Here is an 18,967-nt window from a genome sequence, read left to right as displayed (position 1 = left end):
AGGTTGAAATGGTTTGGGTACTTTCTGTGGAACAGGAGAAGCTAAGGGAAATTTATATAGTTAAACATTATCAACTACATATGGATGTGACAGATAATTAAGATACATTTGAGTATATATAGAATTCCCTAAAGTGTGGAAGCAAGCCATTTGGCCCATCAAGTCCACACTGACCATCCGAAGAACATCCAACCCTGACTCACCCCATGCCTTGAACCCTGCACTTCCCATTGCTAATCTACCTAGCCTACATGTCCTGGACACTACGGACAATTTAGCATGGCCAATCCACCTCACCTGAACATCTTTAGACTGTGGGAGGAAACCAGAGCATTTGGAGGAAACCCATGCAGACACAGGAAGAATGTGCAAACATTCACACAGTCTTCCGAGGATGGAACCGAATCCGGGTCCCTGGCGCTGTGAGGCAGCAATGCTAACCACTGAGCCATTGTGGCATCCATAAGTAGGTATAACGGTACCAGACAGGTAGTTCTAAATTTTGTATCTTGTCAGATTGCATACTTCTTGATAAGCATTCATCAAGAAGAGATGAGTTGTCAGACTCCTGACACTCAAGTGGCTAAGCAGGACTGTGCTGTGCTCTGTAATGAAACTGCGATCCAGGAATAACCAGCATCCAAAGAGAAAAGAAACGTTAAGTTGCAATTCCCTTCATTGTAATATAATAAAATTGCCAGTATTATATAACAGAGGAAAATATTCAACTTGAGTGCACGTCACTCCATCTTATTTGTTCTCAAGTGAGAAGGTCTTGCGACATTTAAACATATACATAGAATTACTGACTACTCCAGTACATCCCACTCCTGATAATTGTCATGTGGCAAAATTTGAATTATCAAAACATTTGAGTTTAGTAAATCGTGTTTTTTCACTTGTTCATGGATCACTAGTAAGGCGAGCATTTATTGCCTGTTCCATTTGCCGTTGAGAAGAGCATCTTGAGAAGCTGCCCCATCATCTTAAACTGCTGCAAATCCATCTGTTGTTACCAGCAACGCTGTTGGTGATGCAGAAAACTGTTAAAAAGCTGGTACTTGGTTAAGGAAGAAATAGAGTGTACTGCTCATACGATTCTAACCTAAATTTTCCTCAGTTTTAAAATGATACCTTTTTCTTTTAGCACCATGCCAATTGGATGTAGACATTTTATAATCAACCTGTTCAGAGATGTTATTACACATCCTGGAGCAGGTGGGGCTTGAACTTAGGCCGCTTTGCTCAGAGCTAGGGACACTACCACTGTGTGCCAGAAGAACCCACACTTCTTACATAATTTTAGTAGGCAAGGTTATTTACACTTATTTGTCATTGTATTGAATTATCACATTTTAACTCTCAGCAGTATTAAAAGCAATGTGTGTGTTTTACAGCAACACATCATTGACCCTGTGCGAAAGGCTTTGGACTATTACACAGAGATGGAGAAAGCCTTGGAAAAGGAGAAACAGAATCGTACTGGAGGGTCACAGTGTGATAAAGTAGTGAAACCTCTGGACAAGCAAGATGAAAACCAAAAAAATACAGATCAAACTGAGTCCAATAAAATTGTCATCAGTACTGAGCAGAAAGTCAGCAGCTCAGGCATGTTGAAGAAGACAAAAGCATTGCAACCTTTGCAGAAATTTGAGTAAATAAGTAAAAGCAGAGGATTTGAGCTTGGAAATGATCCCAACAAACAGACAATAAGTATTTATTGGCCTAGATTTTGCAGAGAATCCTGCTCATCACTAACTCTCTGGCACACGTTTCCTCTTTTCTAATGTTAATTTGAATTTGGCATGAGACTTCTTGCTATCCAGCAGTAATGATGTCAGCAAGCAGGATAAGCAGCTAATCACATTGAAGTATTTTCACAGACAGCAAACCAGGAAGTAAAATGCAATGACCACCTTTCACTTTTGATAAATTTTACAACAGATTAAAATAAAGATTGACATACTTCTATTGTAAATTTAAATATCATAATAAATGTTACATTTTATTACATTACAAAACTTGGGATTATTATTGGATGAAAAGTGTTGATTTTGAAAAATATCACATTGGTTTTCCAAGGCTAGAAGAGATTCCCTGGTGTTGGGAAAATAACACAATTAGTAACAAGTCGTAGTTTTTGGGCTGCTTTTAACAGTGATAATACAGTGCAAAATGGGCCGATTTCATCAGTTCAGTGATTTCTGAATTGATCTCTGCTCACAGGAATTTAGATTAGATTAGATTCCCTACAGTGTGGGAAACAGGCACTTCGGCCCAACAAGTCCACACCAACCCTCCAAAGAGTAACCCACCCAGACCCATTTCCCTCTGACTAATGCACCTAATACTATTGGCAACTTAGCATGGCCAATTCACCTAACCTGCACATCTTTGGACTGTGGGAGGAAACCGGAGCACCCGGAGGAAACCCACGCAGATACAGGGAGAATGTACAAACTCCACACAGACAGTGTGAAGGCTGGAATCAAACCTGGGACCCTGGTGTTGTGAGGCAGCAGTGCTAACCACTGAGCCACCCTGCCGCCCCGTAACACTGCAATGGCCGGGTATTGAACCCAGGTCAACTGCTTGGAAGGCAGCTATGCTCACCACTATACCATCACTCTGCATATTCTATAGCGAAGTATAGTCCTTGTTTAATTGCACATTTGGTGACTCCAGAGGTTACCATCAGTTTTCGGAGAAATAATGAAGGGGCTTGGTGACAGTTCCACCATCATTACTGCCATACAATCTGGGCCAAACAATACACTGCAGTGAGTCAAACTGTCAGAACTAGACAAAATCCCACCCATCTATGTATTTAAGCATCTGTCAGAAATCATCTAAATAATATTTGGCTGTTTCCTAAGTCATTTTGTGCATTGTACTGTAATCCTGCACTTGAAAACAATAATGTGGAAAAAGAAATCATGAATTTCTCTCGCTGTCAATGTGAAAAGTTCATCTGTGAGTTTTATACTTAACACTAAATAATAAACAGGGTAAATACTGAGCAAAAATGCACGTGAATAGAACAACACATAAATAAGCTTTCAGTATCGTTACCGATAATGTTTATTTATGACATATTCTTCACGTCAAAAATATTAAAGAAAGACATTTTGACTGCTATTTTGAGAACTGAATGAGCGATATTTGAATGTATTGTTGTTGCACCTCGGTCAGGCTTTTAAATAAATTTATTTGAATTAAAACAGATCTTGCAGCTCTTGATCTGTTTGTTTCCCTTTTGTCTTTCATTTGTCACCTGACTCTGATCACCCTAAAACTCAGGGCAGTCAAGACTCAATCACATTACTGAGAAGAACATAACAATGCCAAGCATGCTTCACAGAAAGGACACTCAATATGGTTTTTCTATGGATACATTTTAATTAGAGATTTTGGAAATCAGAGCCCATTGTAGTTAGACACTATTGTTTTTCCATTCTTGTAGGTTGGCAAAGAACTTGTCATATTTAGTGCCAATTTCATAGTAAATAATAGCATAAGTCTTGACGTATTTCTAGCTATTTGAGTACAATATGACGAGCTGTGCTCACAATAGCCCTTTCAGTATGATTCAGCACAGTTCCAGCTACTGACGTGTATACAGACTTCATGTATAACCTTTTTGGTCCACAAGTATGCAGTTAGTCAAAGTTCTATGGACTTGTACTTTTAGCTGATTCCGAGTTATGCCAAGTTTTTCAGAGGGTTTGTTGCCATGAGGCTTAGTGGGTTTTCCCTCTGTATCTGACCATTCTTGCCTCAATAATTATCTACTACACTCCTATGATATCTCTCATGTCCAATTTCCATGCTATCTTACCATGTGTCATTTCTGGAATAACTTATCACTCAGCTGATATCCACGCAATCCCTTGTGCCCACTTTGAAAGCCTGTGACGTGACCAGAGGAGCACTGTCAGTCTGAAGTTGCCCAGGATGGTTGCTGCCAGTGTCTTTGGACAGGGCAGGTAGAGGAAGTCTATGCTCTGCTTTGCAGTCAGGGTCCTAGTGCTTTTGCTGTAAATGTGGCGGCCACATAGGGTGCCTTCCTCTCCATGAACCAATCATGGAGGCCACAACACCAGACCATGGCAGCCTCATCTGAGGTTGCTATCTATGTTAAAACACTCTCACCCATCCAGAGGATTACTGAGTGGTGTTGTAGGAAGATCAAAGTCCTGCTCCACTTGCTAGGGTAAGTAGCACCATCTACTCTCTGATAGTTCACACTTACAGTATCTCTGCTATTGGTATCCACCTCCCATCAAGGCTCATGCTGTACCACTCTCATTATCACATGTAACATCTTCCTCATTCGTCGTCAACCAGCCCAGCACCCACACTATTGACTCTGTGTGCCCTCTGTGATGCTTACACACATGACCAGGACAGCTCCCATCTGCACCAATCTTAATAGTTATGACACATACTGCCATCACCCATAATACTTGCCTTTCTCTCATTTCAGGAGGAAAACAGCCCTCAATAGGACAGGGAAAATCAAGACAAGCGGGGAGCTGGTTAACATTTGGCTTTTCACATGTGGAGAGGACCCTGACTCTGACCACGCTGAGCAAGCCCTGGACTGGTATCAGTGGTTGCCCTTGACCCACTGTGCCAAGAATCCCTGACTAAAGGCTAGCTCCCTTGGTTTGGCTGGGGCTTGCTGACAACCCTGACTGGCTTCATTCCTTTGTGCTTGTGTTAAACAGCACAAAAACACAAAGCAATGAAAGGAAGTAATGCTGTTAACATCCAGGGAGGCTCAGAGTGTGTGTATTATGAAAATAAGCAAGGAGCCCAGAGATGCAGCCTGTTCCAGCTGATGAGCTGGATGCATGTCCCTGAATGCAGGGTGTCCTTGCTGTAGCATTACCCAAATAGTGCTGGTATTTCCTGAGGTACAGCATTCAAGCAGAGAGCATGCTGCAGCCATGAGGGTTTTTAGAGGCTGGCACATGTTGAACAAAGACATTGGCATGGGGCGCAGGTAGCAGGTACTCATGGAGCATGACATAGTGGTGCCCAGTGTCCAACATAGAGATTGTTAGGAGCCAGTGACAAGCTGAACCCATCATAGAACATAGAACATTACAGGGCAGTACAGGTCCTTCGGCCCTCGATGTTGTGCCGGCCTGTCATACCAATCTGAAGCCCATCTAACCTACACTATTCCATGTACGTCCATATGCTTGTCAATGACAACTTAAATGTACTTAAAGTTGACGAATCTACTACCGTTGCAGGCAAAGCATTCCATACCTTTACTACTCTCTGAGTAAAGAAACTACCTCTAACATCTGTCCATATCTATCACCCCTCAATTTAAAGCTATGCCCCCTCGTGCTCACTGTCACCATACTTGGAAAAGGGCTTTCCCTGTCCACCCTATCTAACCCTCTGATTATCTTATATGTCTCTAAAAAGTCACCTCTCAACCTTCTCTCTAATGAAAACAGCCTCAAGTCCCTCAGCCTTTCCTCGTAAGACCTTCCCTCCATACCAGGCAACATCCTAGTAAATCTCCTCTGCACCCTTTCCAAAGCTTCCACATCCTTCTTATAATGCAGTGACCAGAACTGTACACAATACTCCAAGTGCGGTCGCACCAGAGTTTTGTACAGCTGTAGCATAACCTCATGGTTCCGGAACTCGATCCCTCTATTAATGAAAGCTAAAACACTGTATGCCTTCTTAACAACCCTGTGAACCTGGGTGCAACTTTCAAGGATCTGTGTACCTGGACACCGAGATCTCTCTGCTCATCTACACTACCAAGAATCTTACTATTACCCCAGTACTTTGCATTCCGGTTACTCCAACCAAAGTGAATCACCTCATACTTGCCCCCATTAAACTCCATTTGCCACCTCTCAGCCCAGCTCTGCAGCTTATCTATGTCTCTCTGTAACCTACAACATCCTTTGTCACTATCCACAACTCCACCAACCTTAGTGTCATCTGCAAATGTACTAACCCACCCTTCTACGCCCTCATCCCATTCCTCCGCATTTTGTACAATAGCCTACTGTGGGGAACCTTATCGTACGCCTTGCTGAAATCCATATACACCACATCAACCGGTTTACTCTCATCTACTTGTTTGGTCACCTTCTCAAAGAACTCAATAAGGTTTGTGAGGCATGACCTACCCTTCACAAAACCGTGCTGACTATCCCTAATCAAATTATTCTTTTCTAGATGATTATCAATCCTATCTCTTATAACCTTTTCCAACACTTTACCAACAACTGAAGTAAGGCTCACAGGTCTATAATTACCTGGGTTGTCTTTACTCCCCTTCTTGAACAGGGGAACCACATTTGCTATCCTCCAGTCTTCTGGCACTATTCCTATAGACAATGACATTTAAAGATCAATGCCAAAGGCACGGCAATACTGTCGAAAAATATTGAGTTAGTGCTTCCCCTATCTCCTCTAACTCCACACACAACTTCCCACTACTATCCTTGATTGGCCCTAATCTTGCTCTCGTCATTCTTTTATTCCTTAAATACCTATAGAAAGCCTTAGGGTTTACCCTGATCCTATCCGCCAACAACTTCTCATGTCTCCTCCTTGCTCTTCTGAGCTCTCTCTTTAGGTCTTTCCTGGCTATCCTGTAACCCTCAAGCGCCCTAACTGAGCCTGCACATCTCATCCTAACATAAGCGTTATTCTTCCTCTTGACCAGAGATTCCATTTCCTTCGTAAACCACGGCTCCCGCGCTCTACAGCTTCCTCCCTGCCTGACAGGTACATACTTATCTAGGACACACAGGAGCTTTTCCTTGAATAAGCTCCACATTTCTAATGTGTCCATCCCCTGCAGTTTCTGTCTCCATCCTATGCTTCCAAAATCTTGCCTAATCGCATCCCCCAGCTGTAACTCTTGCCCAGTGGTATACACCTACCCTTTTCTATCACTAAAGTAAACATAACAGAATTGTGATCGCTATCATCAAAGTGCTCACCTACTTCCAAGTCTAACACCTGGCTGGGCTCATTGCCCAGTACCAAATCTAAATTGGCTTCGCTCTTTATTGGCCTGGCTACATACTGTGTCAGGAAACCCTCCTGCACACACTGGACAAAAACTGATCCATCTATAGTACTCGTGGATGCTTTGGTTTCTTTGTTAAGTTTGCCCAAATTCTATCTCATTTGGTATGTTTGGCAGGATGGGAGGATGAATATTAATGAAGTGTGCTAGACTGTTAGCGAAGCATTCAACAGCATTTCTTACCTGTCCCTGATTGCCCTTGAGAAGTTGGTGGTGAGCTGCCTTCTTGAACTGCTGCAGTCTTTGTGCTGGAGGTAGACCCATAATGCCCTTCAAGAGATAATTCCAGGGTTTTGACCCAACAACAATGAAACAATTGTGATATATTTCCAAGACAGGATGATGAGTGGTTTGGAGGGGAATTTGCAGGTGATGTATCCGCTGCCCTCAACCTTCTAGATTGAATTAGTTGCAGGCTTTTTGTAAAGATCTGTCAAAGGATCTTTGGTGAATTTCTGCAGTGCATGTTGTCGTTAATACACACTGCTGTTACTGAGCATTGGTGGTGGAGGGAGTGGATGTTTATGAAGATAGTGGATGTGGTGCCATACAATAAGGTCATTATATCTAAATAATGAGCTAGAAATTTAGATTTTAAGTCCAATAAGGCAGATTTATACAAAGCATTTTAAACCCAATGAACTTGTAATTCTTTAATTTCCACCCAATTGTAAGGAAGAGTACCAAATAGAAAGATACAAATCTGCAGATACTTTTAATCAGCCTGCTCAGAGATGTTAAGATACACCTTTGGAGCAGATGGGATTTGAACCCAGTCTTCTTACTAATTTGAAAGTAGGGACATTACCATGGCACCACAAAAATCTCTCTACACTGGCTAAAAATGTATTTGTTTCCATCACCACACCCAGCTTGCATAGCAGGCAGGTCAAATAATCTGGAATCATTTCCAAGAGGTATTGGCACTTTATGGACCAGGAAAATTGAAAACTTGAAAGAAAATCAGATGTTTTAATTATTCCACTGTTGTAACATTTATTTCTATAATGCTATTCATGTCATAAAGATGGTTGACTAAGTGTTTTGTTTTGCACAGTTGACATGCTATTTCAGGAGGGTCCTACAAGTTCAGGAAATAACAAGCGCACATTCCATGATGTACTTCCTGAAAGTGCTTTTGGGACCACACAATAAACCTTTTCCAAGGTCCTTGCTTCATGTTTTAAAATTATACAGCCCTGCATTTATAGAGGAATTGGAAAACTGAAAAAAAATTCAGACAATGAAGCAAAATTATGAGATTTTGAAGAAAAATACATCTGATTAACATGCCCACACCAAACAAATGGAAAATTGTAAAAGGTGAACAAAAATGGGATTTCACACTAATTCAATAACTTGTTGATGTGCCAGGGACAGTAATGTTTACTGGAAACACCCATTACATCAGCTGATGGAGCAAGGCCAACGCTATGCTGATTTTGTAACAATGCACACGGTTTTCTTCAATGTGCTGAAAGATAACTTTGCCCGTCATGTTTACCTCAACTGCAATTGATTTCTTCTGCCGCATCTGTCAATCTGCTGACTGATCCTGATCAGATTTGCAAAGCTGTCTCAAATTGTTCCCCAAATTTAATCCAATTTATCAAGAGGGAGCAAAATGGGTATTATTCTATCTTGCGTTTTAGGTCAATATGACATCCTGCACATTGAAATACTGGAGTATCTTGGTCTATGAATGTCTGCACATATATTGTCTCTTGAGTCTTATCCTTACCTAAAAGTCAGGCTCTTCAACTCATTATGTCCTGCAACACTTTTTTATTTACATCTGAAGAGATCAGGTTATCAGGCACACTGTTCTCATGTATCATGTAACACCTTTCTTCAGTTCTTCAGTGTACACTAGTGTCCTTTTTGTAGGTGATGTCAGTTATGTGATCAGTAACATCATCATAATTTACAGGAATCTCATTATACAGGTAAATACAGGTACAGTTACATTTAAAAGACATTTGGACAAGTACATGAGTAGGAATGTTTTGGGGGGCTAGGGATCAAATGCAGACTAGTGGGACTAGTTTAGCTTGGGAACATGGTTGGCGTGGCCTAGTCAGACCATGGAGTGTGTTTCCATGCTGTGTGACTCTATAACTCGATGATCCGCCCCTCAAGTTTCTCTCTACTTTGGTTTACATGCTTCCAGCAGGTTACTTTCACTTGCTTACATAGTCTCTGTAATTATTAACATCACTATTACCATTATCACTGTTATCACTATTAGGATCACCTCCCTTCAATGTTTGAATCTCGCAGGCTGAGGTAATCTGGAACTCTGACTGGACCTCCTGATTTGGTTCACTTGGGTTCAATGCTTGTGCCTGGAATTGTTGTACCAGACTGTGCACTGTCTGATTTTTGAAAGTGCCCAATGGGCCACACTTACAGCACTCAGCACCTCCTGCTGGCTATTTGTGCTCGTGATTCTATTTTGAACCATATCTTGTACAGTCTACTATGGGCCTCTGACATTGATTCCTTTGGTGGACTTTCAGGAAGGTTACTTTGCTAACTGGGGCCTTTTCTTAGACTGTGTTGAAAGAATGCCTGAAGTTTTCTCAGAGTACTGATCAGGTTTGAGCCCTGATTTCTGCCGACATTAGACGTTAGCTCAAATAAAGTTGAAAACTTCTTATCTATCCCACTGCCTACTGTACAGTTGCTCATTAATTTATCCTCCATAGCTCAGTACCACTTTATTAGATAACATGAATCCATTACACAGCCTTCTATTTTTCTATTTTTTACTCAGTTCACTGAGTAAATCTTACCCATTCTAGCACTAAATTTCTTTTAGGTCAAAAGTACATATCAATTTTATCAATGCATCATGCTCTATAGTAGTTTCTTCTATGCTTTGTTTTACTAGAACATCATCAGCTATTGGACCTCCAGAATATAAAAATGTGCTGACTTAATGGGGTTGCCTGGTTTCTATGTAAGCCTGAAGCCACTCTTTAATGCTGAAACAGCTGCTCCCAGAGCTGCAACTTCTCACCTCCTAGAAACATTTTTGAACCTGTTCCACCATTCATTATGGTCAATGTTGATCATCCAACTCAATATGCTGTTACTGCTTTATCCCCATATCCTTTCACTACTTTAGCCCTAAGTGCTATATCCAACACCCTGAAATCATACAATGTTTTGATCTCAATTGCTTTCTGTGGTACCAAATTCCGCAGGTTCTGGATGAGGAATGTTTCCTATCTCAATTCTAAATGGTTTTACTTTATATCCTTAGATTGTGACCACTGGTTCTGAGTTCCACCACCATCAGGAACATCTTTCCTGCATCTACCCTTCTAGATTTTTACAGGTTTCTATGAGATTCCCACTCATTCTTCTGAACTTCAATGATTACAATCCTAAGTGATTCAATCTAACCTCATATGTGAGTCCTGCCTTCCCAGAAATCAGTCTGGAAAACCCTCACCATACCCCCTCTATGGCAAGAGCCTCCTCCCTCAGATAAGGAGACCAAAACTGCATATGATATTCCATCTGCAGTCTCAGCAATGCCCTGTATAATTGCAGCAAGACATCCTTTCTTCTGTACTCAAATCCACTTGTTTTGAAGGCCAACAGACCATTTGCCTTTTTCTCCACCTGCTGTACTTGCATATTTATCTTCAGTGACTGGTGTACAAGCAATTCCTGATGAAGGACTCTTGTCCAAAACATCGATTCTCCTGCTCCTCAGATGCTGCCTGACCAGCTGTGCTTTTCCAGCACCACACTCTTCAACTCTGGTGTACAAGCACACTCAGTTCTCATTGCACATGCCTTTCCTTCAATTAACAGTCATTTAATTAATAATCTGCCTGCCTGATTTGTCCAGAAAAGTGGATAACCTCACATTTATTCACATTACACTGCATCTGCCATGCATTTGCCCTCTCACTCACTCTCGGCCTTTCACACTGTTGTGGTAATGGCAGGGTCTTTACCAGATTTGGATGAGTATTTTGTTTTTTCTTCTGACTGTTGGTGTGCTCTGATCCTTGTTTTCATTCTCCAGAATATTAACAGTTTATGGCTCGAGTTGAAAATCTTCCAAGAGTCTTTTTCCCACCCTTCAAAGTCTTCCCATACTGTAGCATTGCTATTGAAATCTACCAAGGTCTTTCCCCTGCCTTTGGAGTTTTCTACCTATCCAATTCTTTTCCAAAAGTCTTCCAAAGCCGAATTCTGCTATCAGAATCTTCCTGCTCTTTTTTTCAGCTGCACCTTCAATGTCTTCTGAGGCCCTGAACTGCTTTTAGAGTCTTCTGTCTTTGGCTGGTTCACATGAAATCTCATTTAACTTTAGATCCTGACTTTGGAGCTCCCATCATTTTTCATCAATAAAGCAATTTGCACATTGAGATACTGATCTGGAGTAGCTTGGACTATGGGTGTTTATACATATAGCCTGTCCCTGAGGCTGCTTGCTCCTTATGTCTAAGTTAGTGATTATTGGACTGAAATGCTCTGAAAGGACTAGTTCTTGAATACAGCAAGTGATAGTTCCGATGAGGGGTCACTGGACTCAAAACTTTAACTTTTTTAAATTCATTCATTTGTGGGGTGTGGGTGTCGCTGGCTGGCCAGCGTTTACAGCCTGTCCCTAGTTGTCCTTGAGAAGGTGTGGGTGAGCTGCCTTCTTGAACCACTGCAGTCCACCTGCTTTTGGTTGACCCACAATGCCATTAGGGAGGCAATTCCAGGATTTTAACCCATCGTCAATGAAGGAACAGCAATATATTTCCAAGTCAAGATGGTGAATGGTTTGGAGGAGAATTTCAAGGTGGCGGTGTTCCCATATATATTCTACCCTTGTCCTTTGAGATGGAAGCAGTCGTGGGTTCAAAAGTTGCTGTCTGAGGATCTTTGGTGAATTTCTGCAATGCATCTTATAGATGGTACATGCTGTTGCTCTGAGTGTCAGTGGTGGAGGAAGTAAATGTCTTGTTGTTGCGGTGCCAATCAAGCAGACTGCTTTGTCCTGGATGTTGTCTAGCTTCTTGAATGTTGTTGGGGCTGCAGTCAACCATGCAAGTGGGAAGTATTCCATCGTACTCTTGACTTGTGCCTTGTAAATGGTGGAAAGGCTGTGGGGAGTCAGGAGGTGAATTACTCGCCGGAGTATTCCAAGCCTCTGACCTGCTGTTGTAGCCACTGTGTTTATGTGGTGAGTCCAGTTGAGTTTCTGGTCAATGACAACCACCAGAATGTTGATTGTGGAGGTTTTGGTGATGGTAACACCATTGAATATCAAGGGTGGTGGCTGGATTGTCTCTTATTGGTGACGGTCATAGCCTGACATTTGTGTGGCACAAATGTTACTTGCCACTTGTCAGCCCACGGATTCCTAATGAAGGGCTTACGCCCAAAACGTCGATTCCCCTGCTCCTCGGATGCTGCCTGACCTGCTGTGCTTTTCCAGTACTACACTCTCGACACTGAGCTCCAGCATCTGCAGTCCTCACTTCCTCGAAGCCTGGATATTGTCCCAATCTTGTAGCATTTGAACATGGACTGCTTCAGTATCTGAGGAGTCATGAATTGTGTGGAACATTGCATAATCATCGATGAACATCCCCAATTCTGACCTTATGATGAAGCAGCTAAAGATGGTTGGACCGAAGACCCTACCCTGAGGAACTCCTGCAGAGATGTCTTGGAGCTGAGATGATTGACCTCCAATAACTATGACCATCTTCCGATGTGCTAGATATGACACGAACTACTGGAGAGTTTTCCCCTGACTTCCCATTGATTCCAGTTTTACTAGGGCTCCTTGAAACCACACTCAATTGAATGCAGCCTTGATGACAAGGGCTATCACTCCCACCTCACCTCTAGAATTCAGCTCTTCTATCCACGTTTGAACCAAGGTTGTAATGAGGTCAGGAGCTGAGTGGCTCTGGTGGAATCCAAACTGGGCATCACTGAGCAGGTGCTGCTTGATAGCACTGTTGATGACACCCTCCATCATTTTACTGATGATCTCGAGTAGCCTGATGGGACGGTAATTGGCTGGGTTGGATTTGTCCTGAGTTTTATGTACAGGACATACTTGGGCAATTTTCCACTTTATCACTTTATCAGGTAGATGGTAGTGATTTAACTGTACAGGAACAGCTTGGCTAGGGAAGCAGAAAGTTCTGGAGCATAAGTCTTCAGTCCTCTTGCTAGAATGTTTCCTTGATATCACGTGGAGTGAATCAAATTGGCTGAGGACTGGTATCTGTGATGCTGGGGACCACAGGAGGAGGCCGACATGGACCATCCACTTGACACTTTTGGCTGATGATTGCTATGAAGGCTTCAGCCTGATCTTTTGCACAGATGTGTTGGGTCTTCCATCAGTGAGGATGAGGATATTTGGGGAGCCTCTTCCTCCAGTGAGTTGTTGAACCATTTCCCACCATTCATGAATGGATGATACAGGACTGCAGAGCTTAGATCTGATCCATTGGTGTTGGGATTGTTTAGCTCTGTCTATCGAGGAAGTCAATCTGGGTGTTCACCAACAGGAAACCGTGGATGAATCAGGACATACAGAACCTACCAAAAACCAGGTGTGAGGCCTTCAGATCAGGAGATCCACTCAAATATAAGGAATCCAAATATGACCTTTGCAGAGCCATTAAGACAGCTAAAGACCAATACTGATCCCAACTAGAGACTCAGACAGACAACCGGCGACTATGGCAAGGACTGAATGACACCACAGGTTCTAAAAAGAGATAGTGCAAGATAGCAGACGATGACATATCCCTCCCAGATCGTCTCAACGCCTTCTATGCTCGCTTTGAGCAGAATTTTGGTGGAGAGGTAACACCTATTCCGACAAGTCCTGATGAACCTATCCCAACAGTCACTGCATCAGAGGTCAGATCAATTTTCCTTCATGTGAATCTAAGGAAAGTGATGGGACCAGACAGAGTACCAGGCCATGCACTTAGAGCATGCGCAGATCAATTGGCAGAGGTCTTTTCGGACATCTTCAACCACTCCCTGCAGCAGGCCACTGTCCCTGCCTGTTTCAAGAGGGCTAACATCATCCCTGTGCCTAAGAAGGCTCATGCAGCTTGTCTCAATGACTACCACCCAGTGGCCCTAACTTCGGTGGTCATGAAATGATTTGAAAGGTTGGTCATGGCATTAATCAACCCCAGCCTCCCCACTACTCTTGACCCACTCTAATTTGCCTATCAGACCAACAGATCCACATCCCAGGTGCTATATCACTTGCCCTTCATTCCTCCCGAGAACATCTTGACACCAAAAACAGAGACTTAAGAATCCTACTCATTGAATCCTTCAACACTATTATCCCCTTGAGACTGATTACTAAACTCAGTGACCTCAGACTAAGTCCCACTCTCTGCAACTGAATCCTCAGTTTCCTGACCCACAGGCCACAATCAGTGAAGCTTGGGGACAATATTTCATCCTCACTAGCACTCAACATTGGAGCCCCCAGGGGTGCGTACTCAGCCCCCTACTGTACTCAATGTATACCCATGACTGCGTCACCAAATACTAGACTAATGCCATTTACAAGCTCACTGATGACACCACCATAGTTGGTTGAATTTCAGATGGTGACGAAGCAGACTACAGACGGGAGGTGGAAGACTTGGAAAAATGGTGCACTGAGAACAACCTAGATCTCAATGCTGGCAAAACCAAGAAACTCATTAATGACGTTCAGCAGGATGTTATTCATGCCCCACTACACATTAACAACACTGAGGTGGAACGAGTGGAGAGTGTCAAGCTCCTGGGAGTGGTCATCCTCAACAAGCTTTCTTGGACTCTTCATGTGGACGCACTGGTTACAAAGGCCCAACTGGTTACAAAGGCAGCTGAGGAAATTTGGCATAAGGCGAATACTCGTGCCAACATTTATAGGTATGCCATCGAGACCATTCTGTCTGGATGTATCACTACCTGGTATGGTAACTGCACCATTCAGGATTGGAGACAGTTACAGAGAGTGGTGAACTCGGCCGGACAATCACAAAGGCTAACCTCCCATCTATCGAATCCATCTACCAAGACGGTGTCAAGGAAAGGCTGCCAGCATTCTCAAAGATCCATCCCACCCTGGCAATGTTTTTCTACAACCTCTACCGTAGGGGAGAAGGTACAGAAGCCTGAACACATGCACCAGCTGGTTTCAGAACAGTTTCTACCCTACTGTTGTTAGAATATTGAATGGACTCACAAACTGTTAACGTTCACCTTTATCTGTGTTTTTGTTTTTGCCACTGTTTACCTATTATTTACTATCAATGCTACTTAACTCTGTGATCTGCCTGTATTGCTCGCAAGACAAAGCTTTTCACTGTGCCTCGGTACACATGACAATAAATTCAATTCAATTCAATTCAATTCAATTCAATCATTTGCTGCTTATGCTGCTTGGCTTGCAGGTAGTCCTGTTTGGTGGCTTCACCAGGTTGACAACTCATCTTTGGGTAGGCCCGGTGCTACTCCTGGAATATCCTCCTGTACTCTCCATTGAACCAGGGTTGATCCCCTGGCTTGATGCTAATGGTTGAGTGGGTGATATGCCAGGCCATGAGGTTACAGGTTGTGCTGGTGTACAATTCTGCTGCTGTTGATGACCCACAGTGTCTCACGAATGACAGTCTTGAGTTGCTAGATCTATTTGAAGTCTGTCCCATTTAGCACAGTGGTAGTGTCACACAGGATGAAGGTTATTCTCAATGTGAAGGCGGGAATTCGTCTCCCTGTATGGTGGTCACTCTTACTGTTACTGTCATGGACAGATGCACCTGCAGCTGTTAAATTGGTAAGGATGAGGTCAAGTATGTTTTTCCGTGAAGTTGATTCCCTCACCACCTGCTGCAGACTCAGTCTAGCGGCTATGTCCTTTAGGACCTGACCAGCTGCCACACTACTCTTGGTTGTGGAGATTGAAATCCCCACCCAGAGTATATTTTGTGCCCTTGTCATCCTTGGTGTTTCCTTCAAGTGTTGTTCAACGTGGAGGAGTACTGATTCATCAACCGAAGGAGGACCGTACATGGTAATCAACAGGAGATTTATTTGCCCACGTTTAATCTGAAGTCATGAGGCTTCAATGTTGATGTCAGTGATGTCTGGGACATTGTCTGTAAGATATGATTTTATGAGTGTGACTATGTCAGGCCATTGCTATACTCGTCTGCGAGACAGCTCTCCCAAATTTGGCACTAGCCCCCTGATATTAGTGAAAATGATTTTGCAGGGTCGACAGAACTGTTTCTGCTTTTGCCTTTTCCAGTGCCTAGCTCGCTGCCAAGGTGATCCATCCGGTTTCATTTCTTTGAGGCTTTGTAGTGATTGGTACAACTGAATGGCTTGATAGGTCATTTCAGAGGGCAATTGAGTGTCAAATACATTGTTGTGGGTCTGGAGTCACATGTAGGCCAGTCCAGGTGAGGATGGCAGATCTCCTTTCCTGAAGGACATTAGTGAAGCAGATGGGTTTTTCTGACAATTGACAATGAGTTCAGGGTCACCAGCAGATCCTTAATTCCAGATTTATTTTTAAATTCAAACTCCACCATCTGCTATAGTGAGACTCAAACTGGGTACCCACAACATGGGTGTCTGGGTTAATAATCTAGCAATAATACCACTAGGCTATTGCCTTCCCATTTCGATGGACACATAGACCTGTTGGGTTTCTCCAGCAGCTTCTGTTTTTGTTTCAAATTTCCAGCATGCCTTTTTTTAATGAAGTGATATCATTCACTTGCTAACTTTTCCCCTGCTGGATGACATTGGTTTTTGCTCTGATCTTCACTTGAAGTAACCATGAGAGAGAATTAATCCAGTTTGCAGACAGAATATGAAGGCATGAAGAAAATGATAGTGATAAGCAGTTATTATTTGGAAAAGTGAAATAAGTGGTGCAAAAATGCCCTCATTGTTTGAAGGAAATTTGCAGAGACTACTACTGATTCAAACAGTTTTAATATCTTTAGTGGAAATGAAGGAATTGAATTATTCTGTTCAGTTGTTTTCTGCAGGTGATCAAAATTAAAAGAGTGAATTATTAAAATTGGCTAAGTAAAATTAAAATATTGTGACTGCTGATTTATTTGAATGGTGTAAGAGTAAAAATGCTTCGACTTGTTGTTTCACATTAACAATGATGCGGATTCTACTGCTCGGACAATAAGACATCACGCTAATCCTTTAGCATTCATGGGCATTGTGGGGATACTGATTCAATGCCATCATTATGTGGACCTGCCCTGTAACATAGCCACATGCTATCCAGTTATGCTTTGTGCAGGGACAATAATACACAGGGAACTGATACCTCATATCTGTGGTTCTAGAGCAGCACAGGAACTGAAATAAGTTTGAATATGACTATCAACTGAATCATTCACTGAAGATTTCTTTCAGAGATTGGTCAATCTCACAGAGATTTCTGGAACAGGGTAAGACAATTGGCCAACAGTAAAAGCCTGTTCAGCAAATTCCTTTACTGCACGTTTTGCTGATGTTCATGGCAATGACGATGCCGTTGGCCATCAAAACATCAAGTTACGTTATCTTACAATGTTGACCAAGGCATACTGTGTTCTTGAGGGGAGGTGGAGTGTTAAAGAGTATTTTTCAAATAACAGAAACTAACAGGAATCAGTGATGGGATTCTACTGCATGAGGGTGCAATTGTATTGTTCAATATTATTTTTAATGTGCTCATTTGGATTTAGCAAAATGTCAAACATTTAAACTAACACTCGAGCAAATTTTTACCTTAAAACTGCACTGTGCAATTTCATCACTGGGAGTATTGTACACACCACTGTTTAAATAGTTTTATCTCTAAACTGCAGAAATGTACGAGATGAATAATAAATTCATTTTTCTCTGTAAGATTATTGCCCTGCATTATGTAGTGTAGCTGACATATCTAGTATACTTTTTAACTCTTGCAATGCAAGAGGATCTTGACCAGTGACTTAATAAGGTAAATTCTAACATGCTGCAGAGAAAATGAAATTATTTCTCATTACATTTTCCAAGTTAAAAATTTAAAGAGGTTTGTCTGACAATGATAAAAGCAAAATGCTGGAAATTTGAAATAAAAAATAGGAAGTGCTGGAGAAACTCAGCAGGTCTGGCAGCATCTCGATGCAACATGTTGATCTTGAAACATTAAATCTGTTTCTTTATTCATGGATGCTGTTAGACCTGCTGAGTTTCTCCAGCACTTTTGGTTTTATTATTGTCAAACAATGATGCTTTGCAGTCCTATCTTCTTAATGATTTTGCACATTTGTTATTTCTCACATTAAAAATATAACATCAATTAAAGAGCGCAAATTCCATTAGTTTTCTCTGTTCACAGCTCAGCTCAAAATTACTTCAATCTTCAGACTTGTGTAACGATAAAGGAATTGCTACTGCCACCTAGTGTTCTTTTCAAATATTGCACACAATAGTATAACTTTTGATGTAAGACAGCTATTAGTGAAGTTATTTGTTCTGCCTTACTTAAGAAACTTTTTAGCACTGAGGGAGTAACTTTGTGCAAGGACATGTCTATTTTACACTGACAGGAATATTCCTGTGAGTCTGGATGAATTAAGGCTCTTTTTAAATTCGTGCAGTGAATTGCACAAATCAAACCACCCACAAACAAGTCAAGTTTCCCAAGCCCTGAGACAAGTGATATACAGCAACTGAGGGTGATAATAAGGATTTTCATTTTTAAATGCTTGAATCTTCAGCACACAAAATAACTTGGTTTAAAACAAGATGAGCCTTTAATTCCTATACTAGTTTTCTAAGAATGATTTAGTGTTCAGCAAGGTCTTAACATATTATCCTGGACCC

At 42.0% G+C, this 18,967-nt stretch overlaps 1 protein-coding gene across 1 annotated transcript in view; it reads left to right on the top strand.

Annotated features, from left to right (window-relative positions):
- Positions 1-3,227, top strand: part of LOC122551758 (high affinity cGMP-specific 3',5'-cyclic phosphodiesterase 9A) — a 112,348-nt gene extending 109,121 nt beyond the window's left edge. The window contains exon 14 of the mRNA XM_043694198.2: positions 1,398-3,227. Coding sequence (XP_043550133.1) covers positions 1,398-1,658 — 261 coding nt within the window. The 3' untranslated portion in view covers positions 1,659-3,227. The remainder of the gene's footprint in view (positions 1-1,397) is intronic.
- The last annotated feature ends 15,740 nt before the right edge of the window (positions 3,228-18,967 follow it).

Source organism: Chiloscyllium plagiosum, unplaced genomic scaffold (assembly GCF_037043375.1).
Source record: "Chiloscyllium plagiosum isolate Xiang-an unplaced genomic scaffold, Cpla_swu_hap1 HiC_scaffold_7, whole genome shotgun sequence".
NCBI classification, from domain to species: Eukaryota; Metazoa; Chordata; class Chondrichthyes; order Orectolobiformes; family Hemiscylliidae; genus Chiloscyllium; species Chiloscyllium plagiosum.
The sequence above is the reverse complement of the archived record's forward strand: the minus strand, read 5'-3'. Positions and strand labels throughout refer to the sequence as shown.